Genomic DNA, 20,367 nt, shown 5'->3' on the forward strand with positions numbered 1-20,367 from the left:
TTCACATCGAGTGTGAACAACGCCTGTAGTTTTCAGGATCTTTTATTTATTCTTTTGACTCTCTGCATAGGTTTTCGATCTAATCGATATTCATTGTAAATATGAAATCCCCAAAGAAAATTAAATGCAATATATTGTATGAATATATTCTTATGCACTACTTATTTCTTTCAGGTGATAACAATTCAGATAATAAGGATTCAAATAAAATAAACATTGAAGTGTCAAACCTTACTCCCCAACATAATTATACTTGTTCTTCAGAAGTGTACTATGATAAGTTCCTCGTTACTAAAGTAACGAAGAATATTACAACAGATTTTGGAAGTGAGTATCGTACTTCAATGTATATGTAAAATTTCCTTTCTATTTAGATTCTTATGATTCTTGAGTATCACAGACATTGATGTTATAGATTTGGAGAAAGGGTTTCAGAAAACATACTTGTATCTTGTCTTGACTCTTTATTTATTAAAAAAAATGTTTTATCTTTATTGATTTTAGAGAGAGAGGAAGGGAGAGGGAGAGAGAGATAGAAACATCGATGAGAGAGAACATTGATTGGCCGCCTCCTGCATGTCCCCCGCTGGAGATTCGGCCCACAGCCTGGGCGTGTGTCCTGACCAGGAATTGAACCAGTGACCTCTTGGTGCAGGGGTCCACACTCAGCCACTGAGACACACTGGCTGGGTTTGTATCTTTTTAAGTAGAATTTAGAAATAAATGATGGAACAGCCAAACCCTGTCAAGTTTTTCGTTGTTGTTTATTGGTTGTTGTTGGATTTTTTGTTTGTTTGTTTGTTTGCAGATTGTAGGCTGTTGTGAGGTTGTGGTGAATAGTAGTTCCAGCCCCCCCCCCAAATTTAGGTTTTTTATTTATTTTTTTCATAAAAGTGCAAAGGCAATTCTGTGGGGGAAAGCGTAGTTGGATTTTTTTTTTTTAAAATGATCTAGGTATCTTGATTTAAAAAAAGAAAGAAAGAACATCAATCCTTACCTCTTGGCAAACACAAAGATTAACTCAAAATTAATTGCTGCCCTAAATACTACAGCTAAAACCATAAAATGTCTAGATGAAGACACTAGAGAAAATCTTTGCCACTGTAGTGTAGTCAAACATTTCTTAGGGCACAGAAAATAAGAATAATAAAAAAAAATTTTATATTAATTGGACTTCATCAAAATTGAACATGCTTGCTCTTTGAATAAAGCCCTTGTGGAAACAAAACAAAACAAAGCAAAAGAAGACATGCATTTTGAAAAAAAAAAAGTCCACCATTTAATTTTTTCAACAAAGGACGTTTTTCCAAAACACAGAGACCTCTTTCAGCTACAGAATGAGACATCAAGTAACTCAATTAAAAATGGGTAAACATGTTGGACATACGCTTCACAGAAGAAGATATATTCACGACCAATACACATATAAAAAGATGCTTGACATCGTTAGTCATCTGGGAAATGCCAATTCAAACAAGACATGATGACATCCCATGTCACTAAATTGGCTCAGATTCAAAAGACTGACAGTACTGTTGGTGAGAATGTACAGAGATGACCCAGATAGGTCACTTTGGGTATTTACCAAAGAGGAAAGAACATGTCCCCGTGAGGACTTCTACACAAATATTCATAGCCGATTCCTTTGTAAAATCCCAAGGCCTGGACACAGGGACATCTCTGTCCGCACTGCATGACGAGGTAAAATGTCCTTGCAATGGAAAACCGCTCACGAACGGAAGGGACTAACTACTGACCTGCTATGATCGGGTCTCTGGACCATTATGTTGAATGCAAAGTGCTGGACATCAGAAGTGCTTGCTCCTTTGGTTTAACCTCTCTGAAATGGTTGCATTTATAGTCACAGGAGCAGCACAGAGGGTGTTTGGGGCGCTGACTTGACGAGGAGGGGACAAACATTCTCTGTCTTGATTGTGCTGGTGGTGACAGAGGTGCGTCCATGTGTCCAAACTCATCACGCGGTGCCTCCAACAGACGTGCCCTGATGAAAACCATACTCATAACTTGGATATACACACGGATCAGGGTCTCCATCCCCAGTCCTGATGACAAGTCACTGGACTTGGTACCTCAGATAATGACTGTGAAGTCTATCAGCGCTACCAAGGACGGATTTTCAGCACAGGGAAATCTAGAAATCTCAAGAAAGCTGGACAGTAATAGCCATGATGGAAAGAGGGGTTCCCAGGCATCTTCAAGTCAGTGGGGTGTTTACAGGTCACATGATACTCTGGAGTGGCGTTTACTCTGTTGAAGGATCACCAAAGCCAATGGAATATGACCAGATGTCACTTTTTTTTAAATTTCAGTATTAATTTGGGGTGAATTAAAAGATGGTTATTCACAATGCATGCCTGCAACATGAGGATCTTTCTCATATGACTTAACTTTTATATTTTATTCTTCTTCCTTACACAGGTCCAGGACAGGTCCAGAACCTCACCTGCAATCCTACAGGTCCAAAAAACAGCAAGATTACCTGGATTCACCCTCAAAGTTTTTTTCATAATTTTACTCTTTGTTATAGTCCAACTAATTCAGGTAATTTGCATAGGATTTAAGTCCATGTTGGGCAAGAGAAATCAGGAACTGGAAAGCACTAGAAATGGGTCGGCGGAGGGAGCCAAACTTATGTTGATACCGAATGGAGTGAGGTTACAACTGCAAACGTGGAGGATTCGGTCACTGCACTGAAGCCAGATCGATGCCGAACAGTGAGATTGTAGTGAGTTCAAGTGGGGCATTGTCCCAGCCGCCAGACCCCACAGGGGGAGCTGGCAGAAACCTGAGTCAGGGATGCCGCCTGTCTCTCTCTGGAGTTCCCCCCTTTCCTGCCTTACAAGAGAATTCTCACTCGGGACAGGGCGGAACTCGGAGGACGAGCGTCAGTAACTTAACTTCGGCTTCGGGGTTTCTGAGACAGACACGTGACAGGCTAGAACAGACATTTCACCTCGCTGCGTAGCGACCCACGGTGAGGTGGAGACATTGGGTAACAGACGAGAACCCGCACCTGCTAGATCTCTGTTCGCGCAGTGTCGGCAAGTCCGTGCCACGCCTAGCTGGCCCGAGAGGTGAAGTAGCCCACACTGAGGAGAAGCTCACCCCGCTGCACACCCGAGTCCGTTGTCCCCACTACGCACAGTGGGGGAGACCAGAGCATGGGCCCTGAGCCTCAGTGCCCGGTCCCACCCTGGTTCTGCTCTTCCTTCCCTGTGGGTCACGGAAAGATTGCTTGACATCTCTGCGGCTCCCTGTTCTCATGTCTAAAATCAGAAGTGGGGATGGTTAGTGGATTCATGTCCGCCACAACGCTTGGTACATAGAACCATCCAGGCGCTACTTTATCGTAACTGTGTTAAGAGTCTCGTGGCCGAAACTGCCGGTAGCAGTGGTACCATCCAGGTCTTCCTTTCACCCTTCTTTCTGGGTGTCACGTGGCTACGCAAAAATAATCAACGGCTAGTGATTTTTCAACTTCTCAAATGCGGAATCTCGGCCCGAATGGTAGAACATTTAGTCGCAGTCCTACGGCTCACTCACCCTGCCCCAGCCATAATCCACCACCTCGCCAAGCTTGTCCCTAAACGCACAATGGTCCTTTCATGGGTACGGTGTTGTTTTTCCCATCTGTACCCCGTTCTGGTCAAACGGATTTGCATCTAAAATCCGTAACAGTAGCTGATATCAGCGGTCCAAGTTTGGAGGTTCAGTATGAGAAAAAGGGACCGTCTTCACAAGGAGCTTGTTCATGTACCAAATTAATTGTGTGCGTTCTCTCTCCATTGCTTGGTTTGCGGTTGGCTAGAAACAATTTTCCATAGAGACCAAATTAAATATACCTTAATCTTGACTTGTAATGACTTAACAGTGTTGATCTTTTCCCCCCCGAGGTCAAACGTGCCACAATCTAAGTAAAACGGTGAGCGACTATTATTTGGAAGGTCTGCGCCCTTTTACTGACTACGCAGCATCGGTGCGCGCCTTCGTCATCGGCAAGGTGCTGCGCAGAGGAGATGCTGCCACCTGTGCATTTCAAACCCTATCAACAAGTAAGTCACAAGCCTGAATGCTTTTCTCTGCGAGCGGCAGGGAGCGGAGTGTGAACGTTCGGCGTGTGGAAGGAACACCTGTCTTTTATGCTTCATTTGGGATATAATCGGGCCCATTTGTTTACATAGAGGGTTTCTAGTAATTTTTTTTCTTTATTGAGTTTAGAGAGAGAGGAAGGGAGAGATAGAAACATCGATGAGAGAGAACATCAATCGGCTGCCTCCTGCACGCCCCCTACTGGAGATCGAGACCACAACCCGGGCATGGGCCCTGACCGGGAATCGAACCGGGACCTCTCAGTCCATGGATGATGCTCCATCCACTGGGCCATGCCAGCCGGGCGTCTGTTGTGTTCTTTATCACCCAGAAATATGAAGGGCACTCAGACACCTAGTCATGTCTCCCTGACAAAGCATTCACGGGCTGACCTCTGCTTCCTCACCAAACACCTTTTTGAAGTGGCATGTCCCTGCCTTTGGTCACGCTGTCCACTGGGGGTTCCTCCCAGCGGCTTTGGCCCGTGCCTTTGATTGATGTCTTCAAGTTCCCAGGCCCAGAGCTGGCTCTGGCGCGGGGGATGTCATGTCTGTTAGGTCAGGGAGCAGGAAACACCAGGTTTAAGCAGCACCTGTAACCCCAGAGGCTCTCGTTGGCACGGGGCTCATGAAGACAACCTGTCCTGTTCAAGGCTGGACATAAATGTGCTTTTTTTTTTTTTTCCTAACCCAAGGACATTTTTTTCCCATTTTTTGTTCAGATAGAGTGGGAGGGAGAGAGAGAGGAGAAACATCAACATGAAAGGAACACATCGAGTGGCCGCCACCTACATGACCAACCAGGGCCGGGGACAAACTGCAACCGAGGCTCGTGCCCTTAGTGGGAACCGAACCCGGGTCTCTCTGGACTGCAGGCCGACGCTCTAACCGCTGAGCCAAAGCGGCCAGGCCTTTTATTTAAAATTCTCACCTGGGGATATTTTTTTTCCCCATTTATCTTCAGATAGAGTAGGAGGGAGGGAGAGAGAGGGACATCGATGTGAAAGAGACACACTGATTGGTTGCCTCACACGACCCTGACCAGGACCGGGGACCAAACTGCAACCGGAGTACGTGTCCTTGACTGGAATTGAACCCGTGACTCTTTGGTCTGCGGGCTGACGCTCTAACTGCTGAACCACACTGGCCAGGGCTGGACGTAAATGTTCTTTATGTCATTGAGGCTTGGGTTGAAAACGTCCAGGTCCCCAAACTTGACACATTTGTTCCGATCTGAGATTCGGTGACGTCACAGAAAACAAAGACCACGGACAGCTGCCCTACAGGGTCCAGCCAGGCGGGTGCTCACCAGGCACCGTGAGCTCGTCAGGAAAGGAGAACTCGAGCTGGATGGAGCCTCGGGCGGCTCATCCCCCTCTGCCCGCCCTCCTCTCTGCTTCTCTGTTCCGTCCTTACCCGATGGTCTGATGCTCAAAGCTTCCAGTCCAGCCTCCGTGCTAACGTTGACAGAGTGAAGAAGGGGTTTATTTTGTTTGCTTATAAGTTTCTTCATGTAAGTTCTGTTAGAACGTTCTCATCCAAATCCCCAAGGGAACACCTAAAATTGTCTGTTTTGTCCACACAGAATGTCAAGTAATTCAAATGGGCATTTACCAAATGATGAGCCGATCTTTCTTCCTTTTGATAGATTCAACCAAAGTCACGAACCTCAAGGTTGTGCAGAAGTCAGACAACCGTATGCAGGTGACTTGTGGCCTACCGGAACAGATCAATGGCCGCAGTGATGGTCTCTATAATTTGAACATCATAATTGAGAACAAAGTAGTTCAAAGCCAATCAAATACAAAGTGCAACTTCATTGCAGACAACCTCTACTATTCAACACAATACCGCTTTGAGGTGAGGTGATGGTTTCTGTAGTAGTCCCTGGAATACCAATATCGGTTATAATGGTTACTATGTAGCACTTGCATTGCTGAGACCACTGCTCACATGACCGTGAGAAGTCCTGGTGTCCAGTGGAGTCACACTTCAATGTCTTCCGAGTTCGACTCCACACTTTGCACCCCTTGTACCTAAAACAGTAGTTGAAAGCTAATATTTTGTCAGAATGTTTTTGACCTTCAATATAATATCAATCTATTATCTCTGTGTTATCAATCTACACATATCATCAATAAGACCATCAGTCTATTTTTTTTCTTTATTGATTTTAGAGAGAGAAGAAGGGAGAGGGAGAGAGAGATGGAAACATGGATGAGAGAGAACATCATCTGGCCGCCTCCTGCACGCCCCCCACTGGGGATCGGGCTTACAACCTGGGCATGTGCCCTGACTGGGAATCAAACCGGTGACCTCTGGGTGTGGGGTCGATGCTCAACCACTGAGCCACACCAGCCAGGCGACCTTCCATCTATGATCAACATTCTGAACACACAGTCTGGCCAAGCTGCTTTATACTTACAGCTAAAGCATTTTGTGTGCACTCGATTATCCCTTTGCCAAATCTTTTATTGACCTTGGCTTAAACCTTTACTCACATGACGTTATTAATTCTAAAACGTTTTCCAGGTCCATCAAGGTTAGAAAATAATAGAAACAACTACGAGGAAATGCCAGGGAACACAGAGAATTAAAGAGCTCGGCCACAACAAGGTGTCTCCTGATTGCACTTTGTGTATCCACCTCCACCACGGAGACACTCCATCCTTCATCCTCTTAGAGGGAGAACCCTGGCTGTTTCTTCCCTATGAGTCCCCTTGACTCTCCACGTGAAACACCTGTACCGTCCAGACTTCTGCCCGGCTGGCTAGGAATGAGGGGTTCCCATGTCTTCCTCTTTGGGTCCAGTTAATTTGCTAGGGCAGTGAACAGAGCTCAGGGGGGACACTCAGGATGAACAGGCCTTGCCATTACCTTGAAGTTCCAACTTTAAATGAAACATAGCTAGAATATCTTTAATAAAAATAAAAATCATCGTCTGAGAAATAATGTATTTGTTCCGTTATGTATATAAATTTCTTTCTTTCTTTTTCTTTTTCTTTTTTTTTTTTTATCACTGATGTTCAGGTCTTCTATAACAATGGATACCATCCTGGAGAAAAAGACAGTGTTTCCCACTCAACCTCTTGTAAGTCATCACTTGGCTATTTATTACATTTACATTTAAAAATATATGAATACTTACAATGCTCAATAGCTTGTATCGTGTTTAATTATGAAATGCTTAAATGACATATTTTCATAAACGTAATATTTTGTTACTTGAAAGACCATGGACAGACAAACATCATATTAAAATACAATAATCTTACGTGCAAATTAGCAAGTTCAGTGATGAAAAAATTGTCGGTTTCACAAAACACGTCATAAAAAGATTAACCTGCGTAGACTATTACATTACGACTGTGTTTCTGACCCTGGTGCCCATGAGCAGGGAAGCGTGTTCGTTCTGTGTGTGTTGGAGATGGCCACGCCCTGTTCTGCCCCTCAGCAGTGTGCTTGGCAGAAGCAGGTGTTAGGCACAAACCTGTCCTGAGTTACCTGGCTGAGGCTAATATCAGCTTTTCCCTGACTCGCCCACTACCCGGCCCTGTGCACCTCCGCTCACCGCCCTGCTGGTAGAACCAGAGACGAGCTGTCAGAGTTCAGCCTTAGGTGATGGGCACCGTTCGTCACCACTGACCGTTGGTCCCTCCTAGAAATTCTTCCTTCGGGGTCGGCTTCCTGGACACACACTCTCGGTTTTCCCCCTAGTTCCTGCGTCTCCTCGGCTGGTCTCCTCTTTCCCGCCATCCTTTGAACTCCGCGGGGTCTCAGGACTCGGTCTGGGGATTTTTTCCGCTTCACCTCATTTTAATCTCCCGAAGAATGATTCGGTCTCACAGTTTTCAACGGCAGCTCCCGGTGGAAGGCTCAGATCTATGTCCAGTGCCAGAGTCTTCTCGGAAGGCTTACGGCACAAGGGGTCTGAGGTGGCATATCTGACTTCCTCCAAGGCATCTTCACCTGCATGTCTAATCCTGTCCACCAAAACCGAGCTCCGGCGCCCTGAGGTCTGCTCCACGCAGCACCTCCCTGATTCTGTGAACTGAACTCCGTGTGGCTACTCCGCCCAACTCCAGAGCTGTGAGCCTGGGCTGATCGGTCCTAGCCGGCCTGCATTCTGGGGTCCTCAACAAGTATTCACAAAATCTGTGTAATGCACAAGTCGGAGTATATTCTTCCTCTACTCCACGCTCCACAAGAGCTACGCACTTAACTCACAAACCAACGTGGCCTTCCACAGTGGCTTACAACGTGGCCTTCCACGGTGGCCTACAACGTGGCCTTCCACGGTGGCTTACAACGTGGCCTTCCACGGTGGCCTACAACGTGGCCTTCCACGGTGGCTTACAACGTGGCCTTCCACAGTGGTCTACGAGGCCCTGACACGCCGCCCCTCGCCCTCCCTTCATCCCAGCCACGCGGGTGTTCTCGCTGTTCCTTGGACGTGCCAGGCATTGCTCTGCCTTCAGGTTCTTGCCCTAACTACCGCTCTGCCTACGACCATGCACCCCCGCCCCCAGTCTCTGCTGAGCTGTCTCAGCCCCTCACCAGCTTATCCTCGTCAACCGACCTTACCATTCGCTGACTCATTGCGTGTACCGTTCACTGTGCCTTTCCTCCCGAGAAGGCCGGTTCCCTAAGGACGGTACCTTGGTTTTGTTCTCCGAGATATCTCAAGCACTTCGAGCCGTGCTTGGTAGACGGTGACACTCAGACGTGTTTTCTGTGACTAGTGAATAGTCAGTGCTCACTGTGTCTCAGGCACTGTGCTGGGTGTCTACTGTGAGTCGGTTCCTTTGACCTCATGTGAGGAATTAGGGCCTGGAGACACAGCCATCGGACAAGGATTTGGGCTGAGGTCCCAACTAGGAAGCAGGAAGGCCGGGATTCGAGTCTGGCTCTAGGGATGAGGCCCTGACATCCCTGATTGTTTTATTGAAGCGTCACGGTCAATGGAAAGGAGGGTACGCTCATTGAGGGCAAGAGGTCTTCCCAATACACGCCCTGTTCTCTGCTCTCCCTCTGGGAACGGGCGTGATTTCATGTTAAACCTCAGTGACAATGTACATCAGGGTAAGTCTAATCTCAGCAGTAGACTGAAACAGTTTCTGTCCCTTGGTTAATTGATTTTATATGTGAATGAGCAGGTAAGGGAAGTTCATCTTTGTGGGGCAGAGGCCTTTCTGGTCCACTTAGGAGGCGACCCACTCTGCATATAAAGTTGAACTACATGAGTTTCTCTCTGAAAATTATAATTAGACGGCCTCTTCGATCCCTTCCCAGTGGAGTGGCTGACAGAAAAGGATTAAATCTACCTGACAGTGTCTCCCAAAAGGACATTATTTAAAGACAGGAAAGGGAATTGCTATTCTCTATTTTCATGACCCTCAAGATCTTAAAAGTCTTGATTGGTTCCGAATAACACAGGCAAAATTCACAACATCGGGGATTCATTGTATTTGGTCTCATTCTAAAAGTGTTGTTTTTTTAAAAACCTCCAAGTAAGGGAAAATATTAGCGTGTAAGTACTTTAAACACAATGATGCAAAGAATCCGGCAGACTGGATCACATCATAATCTCTCTCCGTGTGCTATTTTTCGTTTCTAGATAATTCTAAGGCATTGATTATATTTCTGGTCTTTCTGATTATTGTCACATCGATAGCTCTGCTCATCGTTCTCTATAAGATCTATGACCTGCATAAGAGAAGGTCCAGGTAAGAGTTGATTTCAAAATGAGAAAACTAAGAATAGTGGTAATGGTTAGGAAGCTTCCCATCTGTGAGGCAAATCTGGAACTAGATTAGTGAAAGATGAACAGACATCGTGTTCATCATCACTGCACCTTGCTCATCACTGCACCTTGGGCTGAGGACTGGTCTTCTTGGTTTACATTAAATAGGAATAGTCTCTCCACCCGCTAAGTAGGGTATGGATTTCTTTGAATAATAACCAGTGAAAAGGATGTAGGTCTGTCTGTACCAAGTGGGTTAGAGGCATCCAGGAACGGCAAGGGCAAAAAAAAAAAAAAATAGAAAACTGCCTAAGAAAGTATAAGTATTCCTTTGGCCAGGGTCCCCTACATTTTATGAAAAACAAGAGTTTTTTTTTTTATCCTCACCCGAGGACACTTTTTCATTCTTTGTTCAGATAGAGCAGGAGGGAGAGAGAGAGAGAGAGAAACATCGACGTGAAAGGGACACATCGAGTGGCTGCCACCCACACGACCAACCAGGGCCGGGGACAAACTGCAACCGAGGTACATGCCCTTAGCGGGAACTGAACCCGGGTCTCTCCGGACCGCAGGCCGACACTCTAACCGCTGAGCCAAACCGGCCAGGGCAAAACAAGAGTTTTAAGATAAAAGAATGTAGTCCCTTCTGTGGGTTTGGAAGACAGCCCTTGGTTGATGTCTTCCTCCCTCATTTTTCCTTTCTCCATTCTTTTTCCTTCCCTGCCCCTTGTCCCCACCCCCCAACTCCATTCCCTCCTGCCTGTAATGCACTTATTATATGAGTCGAAAGCCAACTGAATTCTATGTTGAAGAATAAAAACTTACCTTTTTTGTTTTTACAGCAATTTAGATGAACAACAAGAACTCGTAAGGGGTAAATATGCCTATTTTTTAACTGGTGAATTTTCCCTCTCCCCCCACCACACACACACACACGCGCATTTGAATCCATTCATTTTAAATAAGAATTCAATACTTTTTATCTAACTTGGACCTCCTCTGTTGATGTAATGACAAAGCTTACGTTTATTTACGAATCAGCAAGGATTAAATCCAAGATGTACATTGAATGACATGTGTTTGAAAGAGACACATAACACAGACTCTTTAATCTGCTTAAAGATGATGAGAAACAGCTGATGAATGTAGAACCAATCCATGCGGACTTGTTGGAAACTTACAAGAGAAAGATTGCTGAGGAAGGATGACTTTTTCTGGCTGAATTTCAGGTAGGTGCTCTCCTTGGTACACGAGGGGAAATTTTACTCAACTGTCAAGACAAATGCAATTGAAATTTATAATGTATCCCACATATCACAACATCATCAAAGCAGATATTCTTAGCAGAAATTGATAGACCGGAAGAGAGACTCATGGACAGGGAACTAGTCAATATTCCAGAACAATGGTTCATTGTGTTAATACATGCTATGAAATTGTGTCACAAAACCTACTTGGCTGCTTTAGTCCTTGGATTCTCAGTCATCATCCAACTATGTGTTTTGTTTTTGTTTTTGAGTATTATTTATTTTTTACCAAATTTAATGACATTAGTTATAGAATGATGTAGTTTTCAAATGCACAGTTCTATGATACATGATCTGTACATTGCATTATGTGCCCATCACCCACAGTCAAATTTCCCATCACCCTATATTTGACCCTTTACTCTTTACTGCCCCCAATCCCCTTCCCTCTGGTCACCACTATACTGTTGTCTATGTCTATGAGTTTTTATCTGTTTGTTTTCCTTTTTAAAAAATTTTACAGTACAGTTGATGTGCAACATTGTATTCATTTCAGGGGTAGAACTCCATGATCAGACTGTTATATAACTTACTCTATGACCATCCTGATAAATCTGGTTCCCATCTGACACCAGATAGAGTTATTCCACTATTACGGTATTTTCAATGAATTTTAAAGTGGTAGAGCAATTAATTCTCAATTTCCTGTCACCCAGAATGTATTCTCAAAGTAGTCCACCCTTCACTTTTTTAAAAACGCTTTCTGCACAGTTCCTTCGTGTTCGCTGCGTGACCCCCACACAGCCTGTCCATCAGCGTAAAGGAAGCACAGAACAGGCTGTCTCATTTCCATGAAATGATCACCGATGAGGAGGAAACTGTCCTCCTTGAACCTGCTGTGACCCCGGGGGTCTTTGTGTCTTGCAGAGAATCCCATGCGTGTTCAGCAAGTTCTCCATCAAGCAGGCTTGAAAATCCTCCAACCAGAATAAGAACCGCCATGTTGATTGACATCCTCCCCTGTGAGTCCCCGTTGAGCGCGGCTTTCCAGACGCAAGGGCTCTCTGGTTCTCTGCTGTCGTACTGACTTGTACTTCTTTTCTTTGGCCAGATGACTATGACTGTGTTGAGCTGTCTGAGAAAAATGGAGACGCAGGGTCAAGCTATATAAATGCCTACTACATTGATGTGAGTGAAATGCAAACTGCCCGGTGATTTCATATCGTCCCTGTTTGTTCTGAGTTGATTGCACTGAGTCCCTTCTTTGTCTTCTCAAAATTTTACAGATAAGGCTAGATATGCTTTGAAGTAACCCTGTAACATCACTGCTGCAAACAGCAACATCACTAGTAGTTGCAAGAACAGTTGCTTATTATTTGCTGTTGGTACTATGTATAACATAGGGTTTTCCTCTACAAATAAAATGATGATATGGATCAAAACACTCTGGCACCCAGGATATTAGAGTAAATGGTCTATGTAGGCATTTCTTTTTTTTTTTTTCCTTTATTAATTTTAGAGAGAGAGGAAGTGAGAGGGAGAGAGAGATAGAAACATCTATGAGAGAGAACATCGATTGGCTGCCTCCTGCATGCCCCTCACTGGGGATCGGGAATTGAACCGATGACCTCTTGGTGCGTGGGTTGATGCTCAGCCACTGAGCCACACCAGCCAGACAATGCAGGCATTTCTCATAAGAGCCCACATTTGTTCCGGCCATGCGCGCTATCAATGTAGAGGTGAGGACTGGGGGACCCTGGCTATTTAGTTACCTTGTCCTGGTTCCACTAGTAAAGGCCTGAGTAGGATTCAAGCCCAGGCCTGCCTGACTCCAAACGGTCGCATTGCTTGTCAGCAGGGTTGCCTTCATTGGTCCAGATCACCCACTCATTCTATTTATTGAAAAACAAATATCGTGCATGGGAATTTTTCCAAAACAATTAAAAGTGTAATTTACTCTGTAATTGTTAAATAAGTAATACATCACACAGATTTAAACATTGGAAGCAGTCTAAATTTATAGAGAGACTGGCAAAATGTTCCTCCCACCCTTTGCCCAACGCCCTCCCATCAGAGATGTTGCCTCTTCCTTACCCAGCCAGAGTGTCTTTGTCCACACACATGAAAACATCCAAATCTGTTATCTCTCCCTTTTCCCAAAAATCTTAACACAGTAGTCACACTCTTCCGAACCACGCTTCATTCACCTAAACTATTTTGTCTGGGATGTTTTGACTAGACTGAAGGCTAGTTTTTTTCATTGTTTTGCGTGTCGAGCAAAGATGCACAGAAGCCTTGAGTCTTGATGGTAAATCCCCGTGCAGTTGAAAATGCCGGGGAACCCCACAAGCGAGAAGCAGTGGCCCTATGGCAACTTCCTCTCACCCCCCCTTTTCCATGCCCAGGAATCCCTGGGTGCTCAGTAAATGATATGCCTTTGTGTGTGTTTTGAACAGGGTTTCAAAGAACCCAGGAAATACATTGCTGCTCAAGGTAATCTACCGGACAGTTGGGTCTTCTCCTGGGACATTATCTGATAGCACTTTAAAGACGGTATGTCTTAGTCTGTGTTTGTGCACCTTCTAGGTCCTAGGGAAGAAACTTGATGACCTTTGGAGGATGATCTGGGAACAGAAAGCCACAGTCATTGTCATGGTCACTTGATGTGAAGAAGGAAACAGGTAAGGTTCTGGGAGATTCCACGGGGGGAGGTGGAAGCTGGGAAAAGAGAGTGTTGAACAGCATTTCCAAAAGCCACCTATGTGTGCTTGATGACTAAGGGGGGGGGGTCCCCATTTTAATCAGAGTAACACTGGGTTGAAATTTTGCAGACATGTACAAAAATAAAATGTGCACCTGTATTCTTATATGTACCTATGAGTGAAATGTAGGCGTTTCTGCTTACCTGCTGGACTTAAATTTGATTCCTACGTCTTTGCAATATTATTATAAGTTCAGCACATTTCTAGGAGCCAGTTCACAAGTACCTTGTGAATACTTAAACCAGAACTGACCTTGGGCAGGCAGGTGTTCATCCATGTCCCCATCCCCCACCTGAAATGAACTTTAGGCAGCCACAGCGGTCAGCGAACCCCAAAGAGGCCATCCCTGTGCTGGTCGTAGGAAGAAAATCCTCAGGACATGTTCCGGCTCAAAGTGATATGTGCCTCGAAATGAATATACTAATGTGTTCCGAATTTCTGACCACTACGTTTTTTATTTTAATGCTTTTGTTTAAAGAATGTTTAATAAACAAAATTGCTTCAGTGGAAAACCAGGATTATTCATGATTTTTAAACCATAGAACAAGTGTGCAGAATACTGGCCTCCATGGAAGAAGGCAGCTGGGGGTATGGAGACGTCCACATGAAGGCCACCAAGTACAAGATGTGCCCGGATTACATCATTCAGAAGTTCAACATCACAAACGTAAGTTTGTTTTATTCAGTCCTTTTTATTTTCACAGTTTGTCCAAAAATACAATTGCGGACTATTCAGTGTGAGAAATGACACTATTACTGGGAGAACTGATTTTTAATGACCGGCAGGAGGAAAAGTTGGGTTGGAACAATAACACAAGCCAACGGGGTCAAGTTCAGTGGTGAAAGTAGTTTGTCTGAGTCACATTGAAAGTATTGATAATGCCGACTCTCCGAGTGCAGAGAAAAAAGTTCATGGAGCATGCCGAATGGATGACTGACTTAATGAATGACAGAGTGGTCTCTGTTCTCAATGGGTCTATCACCATTGAAAGGATATTTATATATGAGGCACAATGAGAGGTTACTGTAAAAAGTACCAAGTTCCAGGTAGCAGAGATAAAAGGTTTAATTCAGAAAACTACCCATGTAGCCTTAACTCAGAGTTGAGACGGAGGTTTCACACATGAATACGATTTCACTTATGAAATGTCCCAAACAGGGGAATCTATAGACAGAAAGTTGGTTAGCGATTGCTCGGGACTGAGGGGAAAGAGCACACTTTGGGATGACAGCTAAATCAGGGAGAGTTTTTTTGGGGGAAATGTCCTATACTTTGATAGAGGTGATGATTTCACAACTGAATCTAATAAAAGAACTTACACTTTCAATGAGAGAATTGTAGGGTATGTGAAAATATAATAACTCTGTTACAAATAGAGGTCTTTCCAGATAGGGTTGAAATTTTCTCTGAATTCCACTCATTTGAAGGGTTTTGAGTCATTTAAGTTGTATTTCCATCCTTTCCAGGTGTATTTTCTGCAATTCAGAAAACACCAATTGTGTATTTATCCCAAGGTCTCAGGGTTTTCATGGTCCCCCTAAGTTGTTACACGCACGGAAGGCTGGGGAAAACCCCAACCCATGGTTCATGTGAGGGATGGGCTATGAAGGCTCCATGTGGTCAATGCCAGTCTGGTTACATTGACTAGTATGATGTTCCTATTCCTTTTTTTTTAGTTTTTATTTCTTTATTGATTTTAGAGAGAAAGGAAGGGGAGAGGGAGAGAGATAGAAACATGGATGAGAGAGAACATCGACGGGCCACCTCCTACACGCACCCCCACTGGGGATCGGGCCCACAACCTGGGCATGTGCCCTGACCAGGAATCGAACCAGCAACCTCTTGGTGCATGGGTCAACACTCAACCACTGAGCCACACCGGCCAGGCTTGACGTTCCTATTCTTAACTCACGTAGTCACTACTTATCAGAACAGGATAACCAACCCAGGGTTGCTTCTTTCATTATCTAAATGTAGGTGGTTCCTCCTCACACCTGCAGAGAACTGTGGTGTCCACGGCCTCTCGCGGGTACCATCACACTGGGACCATCACAGTTGTCATCTGGGCTGACTTGCCTCTGTGCTCTGTCCACAGTTGACATTTCCAAGATGAGTGAGCCTAGGGAGTAGAGTTTAATCAAATCACTAGTCAGACCTTCTTCAGAACCAGAGTCCTGTTTGCTGGCTGGCCAATCAGCTCTGAGAACGGCCTCCACCTTCTCTCTCACACCCACCCGCCAGCCCCATGTCTTTGTCTTTGTCTGTTTGGTTCTGACTCAGCGGCGTGAAAATCCCCAGCAGTTCTAGCGACACTTCTGCGCCTCCCTTACCTTCCTGCTCAGTATCTGCTGACAGGTTGGCCCCTGCTGGTCCCGCCTGGCATCGTGGTGACTGGTTAGAAAAGAGGCTGGAGCCCGGCTGGTGTGGCTCAGTGGCTGAGTGTCGACCCTGCACCAAGAGGTTGCTGGTTTGATTCTCGGTCAGGGCACATGCCCAGGTTGTGGGCCTGATCCCCACTGGGGGGCATGCAGGACGCGGCCAATCGATGTTCTCTCTCATCAGTGTTTCTATCTCTCTCTCCCTCTCCCTTCCTCTCTCTCTCTAAAATCAATAAAAAAAAGAAAAAGAAAAAAAAAAAGAAAGGACGCTGGAACCGTGGCTGAAAGAAGTATGGTGTGGGGAGCTGTTTGTACTGGTCCCCCCATTTATGTCAGGAAGTTTGCTTTGAAATAAAAATCAGCTCAAAGAACATATTGTCTCTTGACTAGAAAAAAGAAAAAACGAGCGGAAGGGAGGTGAACCACATTCAGTTCACCAGCTGGCCGGACCACGGGGTGCCTGAGAACCCCCGGCTGCTGCTCAAGCTGCGCAGGAGGGTCAACGCCTTCAGCAACTTCTTCAGCGGCCCAGTGCTGGTGCACTGCAGGTGAGGCCGCGGGCACGGGCCGCCACCCTCCTGCTCAGGCCCGCGGGGGGGGGGTCGGTGTCCTCACCGCGGACCTCCCGCTGCCTCACCCCTGCTTTCCGTCCCCTGCCTGCGGTGACGGTGCCCTTGCGGTGTTTCTGTCGCCAGCGCTGGTGTGGGGCGCACAGGCACCTACATTGGCATTGACGCCATGCTGGAGGGGCTGGAGGCCGAGAACAAGGTGGACGTGTACGGTTACGTGGTCAAGCTGCGGCGGCAGCGGTGCCTGATGGTCCAGGTGGAGGTAGGTCCTCACCCTCACTCACTAGTGTCCTCACCTTCACTCACTAGTGTCCTCACCTTCACTCACTAGTGTCCTCACGCTCACTCTCTAGTGTCCTCACCTTCAGTCTCTAGTACCCTCACCTTCACTCACTAGTGTCCTCACCGTCACTCTCTAGTACCCTCACCTTCACTCTCTAGTGTCCTCACCCTCACTCACTAGTGTCCTCACCTTCACTCACTAGTGTCCTCACCTTCACTCACTAGTGTCCTCACGCTCACTCTCTAGTGTCCTCACCTTCACTCTCTAGTACCCTCACCTTCACTCACTAGTGTCCTCACCTTCACTCACTAGTGCCCTCACCTTCACTCACTAGTGTCCTCACCCTCACTCTCTAGTGTCCTCACCTTCACTCACTAGTATCCTCACCCTCACTCACTAGTACCCTCACCTTCACTCTCTAGTGTCCTCACCCTCACTCTCTAGTGTCCTCACCTCCACTCACTAGTGTCCTCACCCTCACTCACTAGTGTCCTCACCCTCACTCACTAGTGTCCTCACCTTCACTCACTAGTGTCCTCACCCTCACTCCCTAGTCCCCTCACCCTCACTCTCTAGTGTCCTCACCTTCACTCTCTAGTGTCCTCACCCTCACTCACTAGTGTCCTCACCCTCACTCACTAGTACCCTCACCTTCACTCACTAGTGTCCTCACCTTCACTCACTAGTGTCCTCACCTTCACTCACTAGTGTCCTCACCTTCACTCTCTAGTGTCCTCACGTTCACTCTCTAGTGTCCTCACCTTCACTCTCTAGTGTCCTCACGTTCACTCTCTAGTGTCCTCACCTTCACTCACTAGTGTCCTCACCTTCACTCACTAGTATCCTCACCCTCACTCTCTAGTGTCCTCACCCTCACTCTCTAGTACCCTCACCTTCACTCACTAGTGTCCTCACCCTCACTCACTAGTGTCCTCACCCTCACTCTCTAGTACCCTCACCTTCACTCACTAGTGTCCTCACCCTCACTCACTAGTACCCTCACCTTCACTCACTAGTGTCCTCACCTTCACTCTCTAGTGTCCTCACGTTCACTCTCTAGTGTCCTCACCTTCACTCACTAGTGTCCTCACCTTCACTCACTAGTGTCCTCACCTTCACTCTCTAGTGTCCTCACGTTCACTCTCTAGTGTCCTCACCTTCACTCACTAGTGTCCTCACCCTCACTCTCTAGTGTCCTCACCCTCACTCACTAGTACCCTCACCTTCACTCACTAGTGTCCTCACCTTCACTCTCTAGTGTCCTCACCCTCACTCACTAGTGTCCTCACCTTCACTCACTAGTGTCCTCACCCTCACTCTCTAGTGTCCTCACCCTCACTCACTAGTACCCTCACCTTCACTCACTAGTGTCCTCACCTTCACTCTCTAGTGTCCTCACCCTCACTCACTAGTACCCTCACCTTCACTCACTAGTGTCCTCACCTTCACTCTCTAGTGTCCTCACCCTCACTCACTAGTGTCCTCACCTTCACTCACTAGTGTCCTCACCCTCACTCTCTAGTGTCCTCACCCTCACTCACTAGTGTCCTCACCTTCACTCACTAGTGTCCTCACCTTCACTCTCTAGTGTCCTCACCCTCACTCACTAGTGTCCTCACCTTCACTCACTAGTGTCCTCACCCTCACTCTCTAGTGTCCTCACCCTCACTCACTAGTACCCTCACCTTCACTCACTTGTGTCCTCACCTTCACTCACTAGTACCCTCACCTTCACTCACTAGTGTCCTCACCCTCACTCTCTAGTGTCCTCACCCTCACTCACTAGTACCCTCACCTTCACTCACTAGTGTCCTCACCCTCACTCACTAGTACCCTCACCTTCACTCACTAGTGTCCTCACCTTCACTCTCTAGTGTCCTCACGTTCACTCTCTAGTGTCCTCACCTTCACTCACTAGTGTCCTCACCTTCACTCTCTAGTGTCCTCACGTTCACTCTCTAGTGTCCTCACCTTCACTCTCTAGTGTCCTCACCTTCACTCTCTAGTGTCCTCACCTTCACTCTCTAGTGTCCTCACGTTCACTCTCTAGTGTCCTCACCCTCACTCACTAGTACCCTCACCTTCACTCACTAGTGTCCTCACCTTCACTCTCTAGTGCCTCACCTTCACTCACTAGTGTCCTCACCTTCACTCACTAGTGTCCTCACCTTCACTCACTAGTGTCCTCACCTTCACTCACTAGTGTCCTCACCCTCACTCACTAGTGTCCTCACGTTCACTCTCTAGTGTCCTCACCTTCACTCTCTAGTGTCCTCACGTTCACTCTCTAGTGTCCTCACCTTCACTCACTAGTGTCCTCACGCTTCACTCACTAGTATCCTCACCCTCACTCACTCTAGTGTCCTCACCTCACTCTCTAGTACCTCACCTCACTCTCTAGTGTCCTCACCCTCACTCACTAGTGTCCTCACCCTCACTCACTAGTGTCCTCACCCTCACTCTCTAGTGTTCTCACCTTCACTCACTAGTATCCTCACCTCACTCACTAGGTCCTCACCTTCACTCACTAGTGTCCCTCACCTTCACTCTCTAGTGTCCTCCACTTCACTCTCTAGTGTCCTCACCTTCACTCTCTAGTGTCCTCACCTTCACTCACTAGTGTCCTCACCTTCACTCTCTAGTGTCCTCACCTTCACTCTCTAGTGTCCTCACTTCACTCACTATGGTCCTCACACTTCACTCACTAGTGTCCTCACCCTCACTCTCTAGTGTCCTCACCTTCACTCACTAGTGTCCTCACCTTCACTCACTAGTGTCCTCACCTTCACTCTCTAGTGTCCTCACCCTCACTCACTAGTGTCCTCACCTTCACTCACTAGTGTCCTCACCCTCACTCTCTAGTGTCCTCACCCTCACTCACTAGTACCCTCACCTTCACTCACTAGTGTCCTCACCTTCACTCTCTAGTGTCCTCACCTCTCACTCACTAGTTACCCTCACCTTCACTCACTAGTGTCCTCACCTTCACTCTCTAGTGTCCTCACCCTCACTCACTAGTGTCCTCACCTTCACTCACTAGTGTCCTCACCCTCACTCTCTAGTGTCCTCACCCTCACTCACTAGTACCCTCACCTTCACTCACTAGTGTCCTCACCTTCACTCACTAGTGTCCTCACCCTCACTCACTAGTGTCCTCACCTTCACTCACTAGTGTCCTCACCCTCACTCTCTAGTGTCCTCACCCTCACTCACTAGTACCCTCACCTTCACTCACTAGTGTCCTCACCTTCACTCACTAGTACCCTCACCTTCAC

General features: G+C 46.6%; 1 protein-coding gene across 1 annotated transcript in view; it reads left to right on the plus strand.

The window, feature by feature from the left end:
- Positions 1 to 20,367, plus strand: part of PTPRC (protein tyrosine phosphatase receptor type C) — a 97,199-nt gene that overhangs the window by 59,869 nt on the left and 16,963 nt on the right. Inside the window, 19 exon segments of the mRNA XM_036277413.1 lie at positions 175 to 327; positions 2,440 to 2,562; positions 3,915 to 4,073; positions 5,758 to 5,969; positions 7,140 to 7,200; positions 9,727 to 9,835; positions 10,695 to 10,726; positions 10,975 to 11,081; positions 12,027 to 12,104; positions 12,106 to 12,121; positions 12,211 to 12,287; positions 13,556 to 13,592; positions 13,686 to 13,701; positions 13,703 to 13,780; position 13,830; positions 14,404 to 14,425; positions 14,428 to 14,528; positions 16,631 to 16,788; positions 16,936 to 17,071. Coding sequence (XP_036133306.1) covers positions 175 to 327; positions 2,440 to 2,562; positions 3,915 to 4,073; positions 5,758 to 5,969; positions 7,140 to 7,200; positions 9,727 to 9,835; positions 10,695 to 10,726; positions 10,975 to 11,081; positions 12,027 to 12,104; positions 12,106 to 12,121; positions 12,211 to 12,287; positions 13,556 to 13,592; positions 13,686 to 13,701; positions 13,703 to 13,780; position 13,830; positions 14,404 to 14,425; positions 14,428 to 14,528; positions 16,631 to 16,788; positions 16,936 to 17,071 — 1,676 coding nt within the window.

This window comes from Molossus molossus, unplaced genomic scaffold (assembly GCF_014108415.1).
Source record: "Molossus molossus isolate mMolMol1 unplaced genomic scaffold, mMolMol1.p scaffold_m16_p_23, whole genome shotgun sequence".
NCBI lineage: Eukaryota > Metazoa > Chordata > Mammalia > Chiroptera > Molossidae > Molossus > Molossus molossus.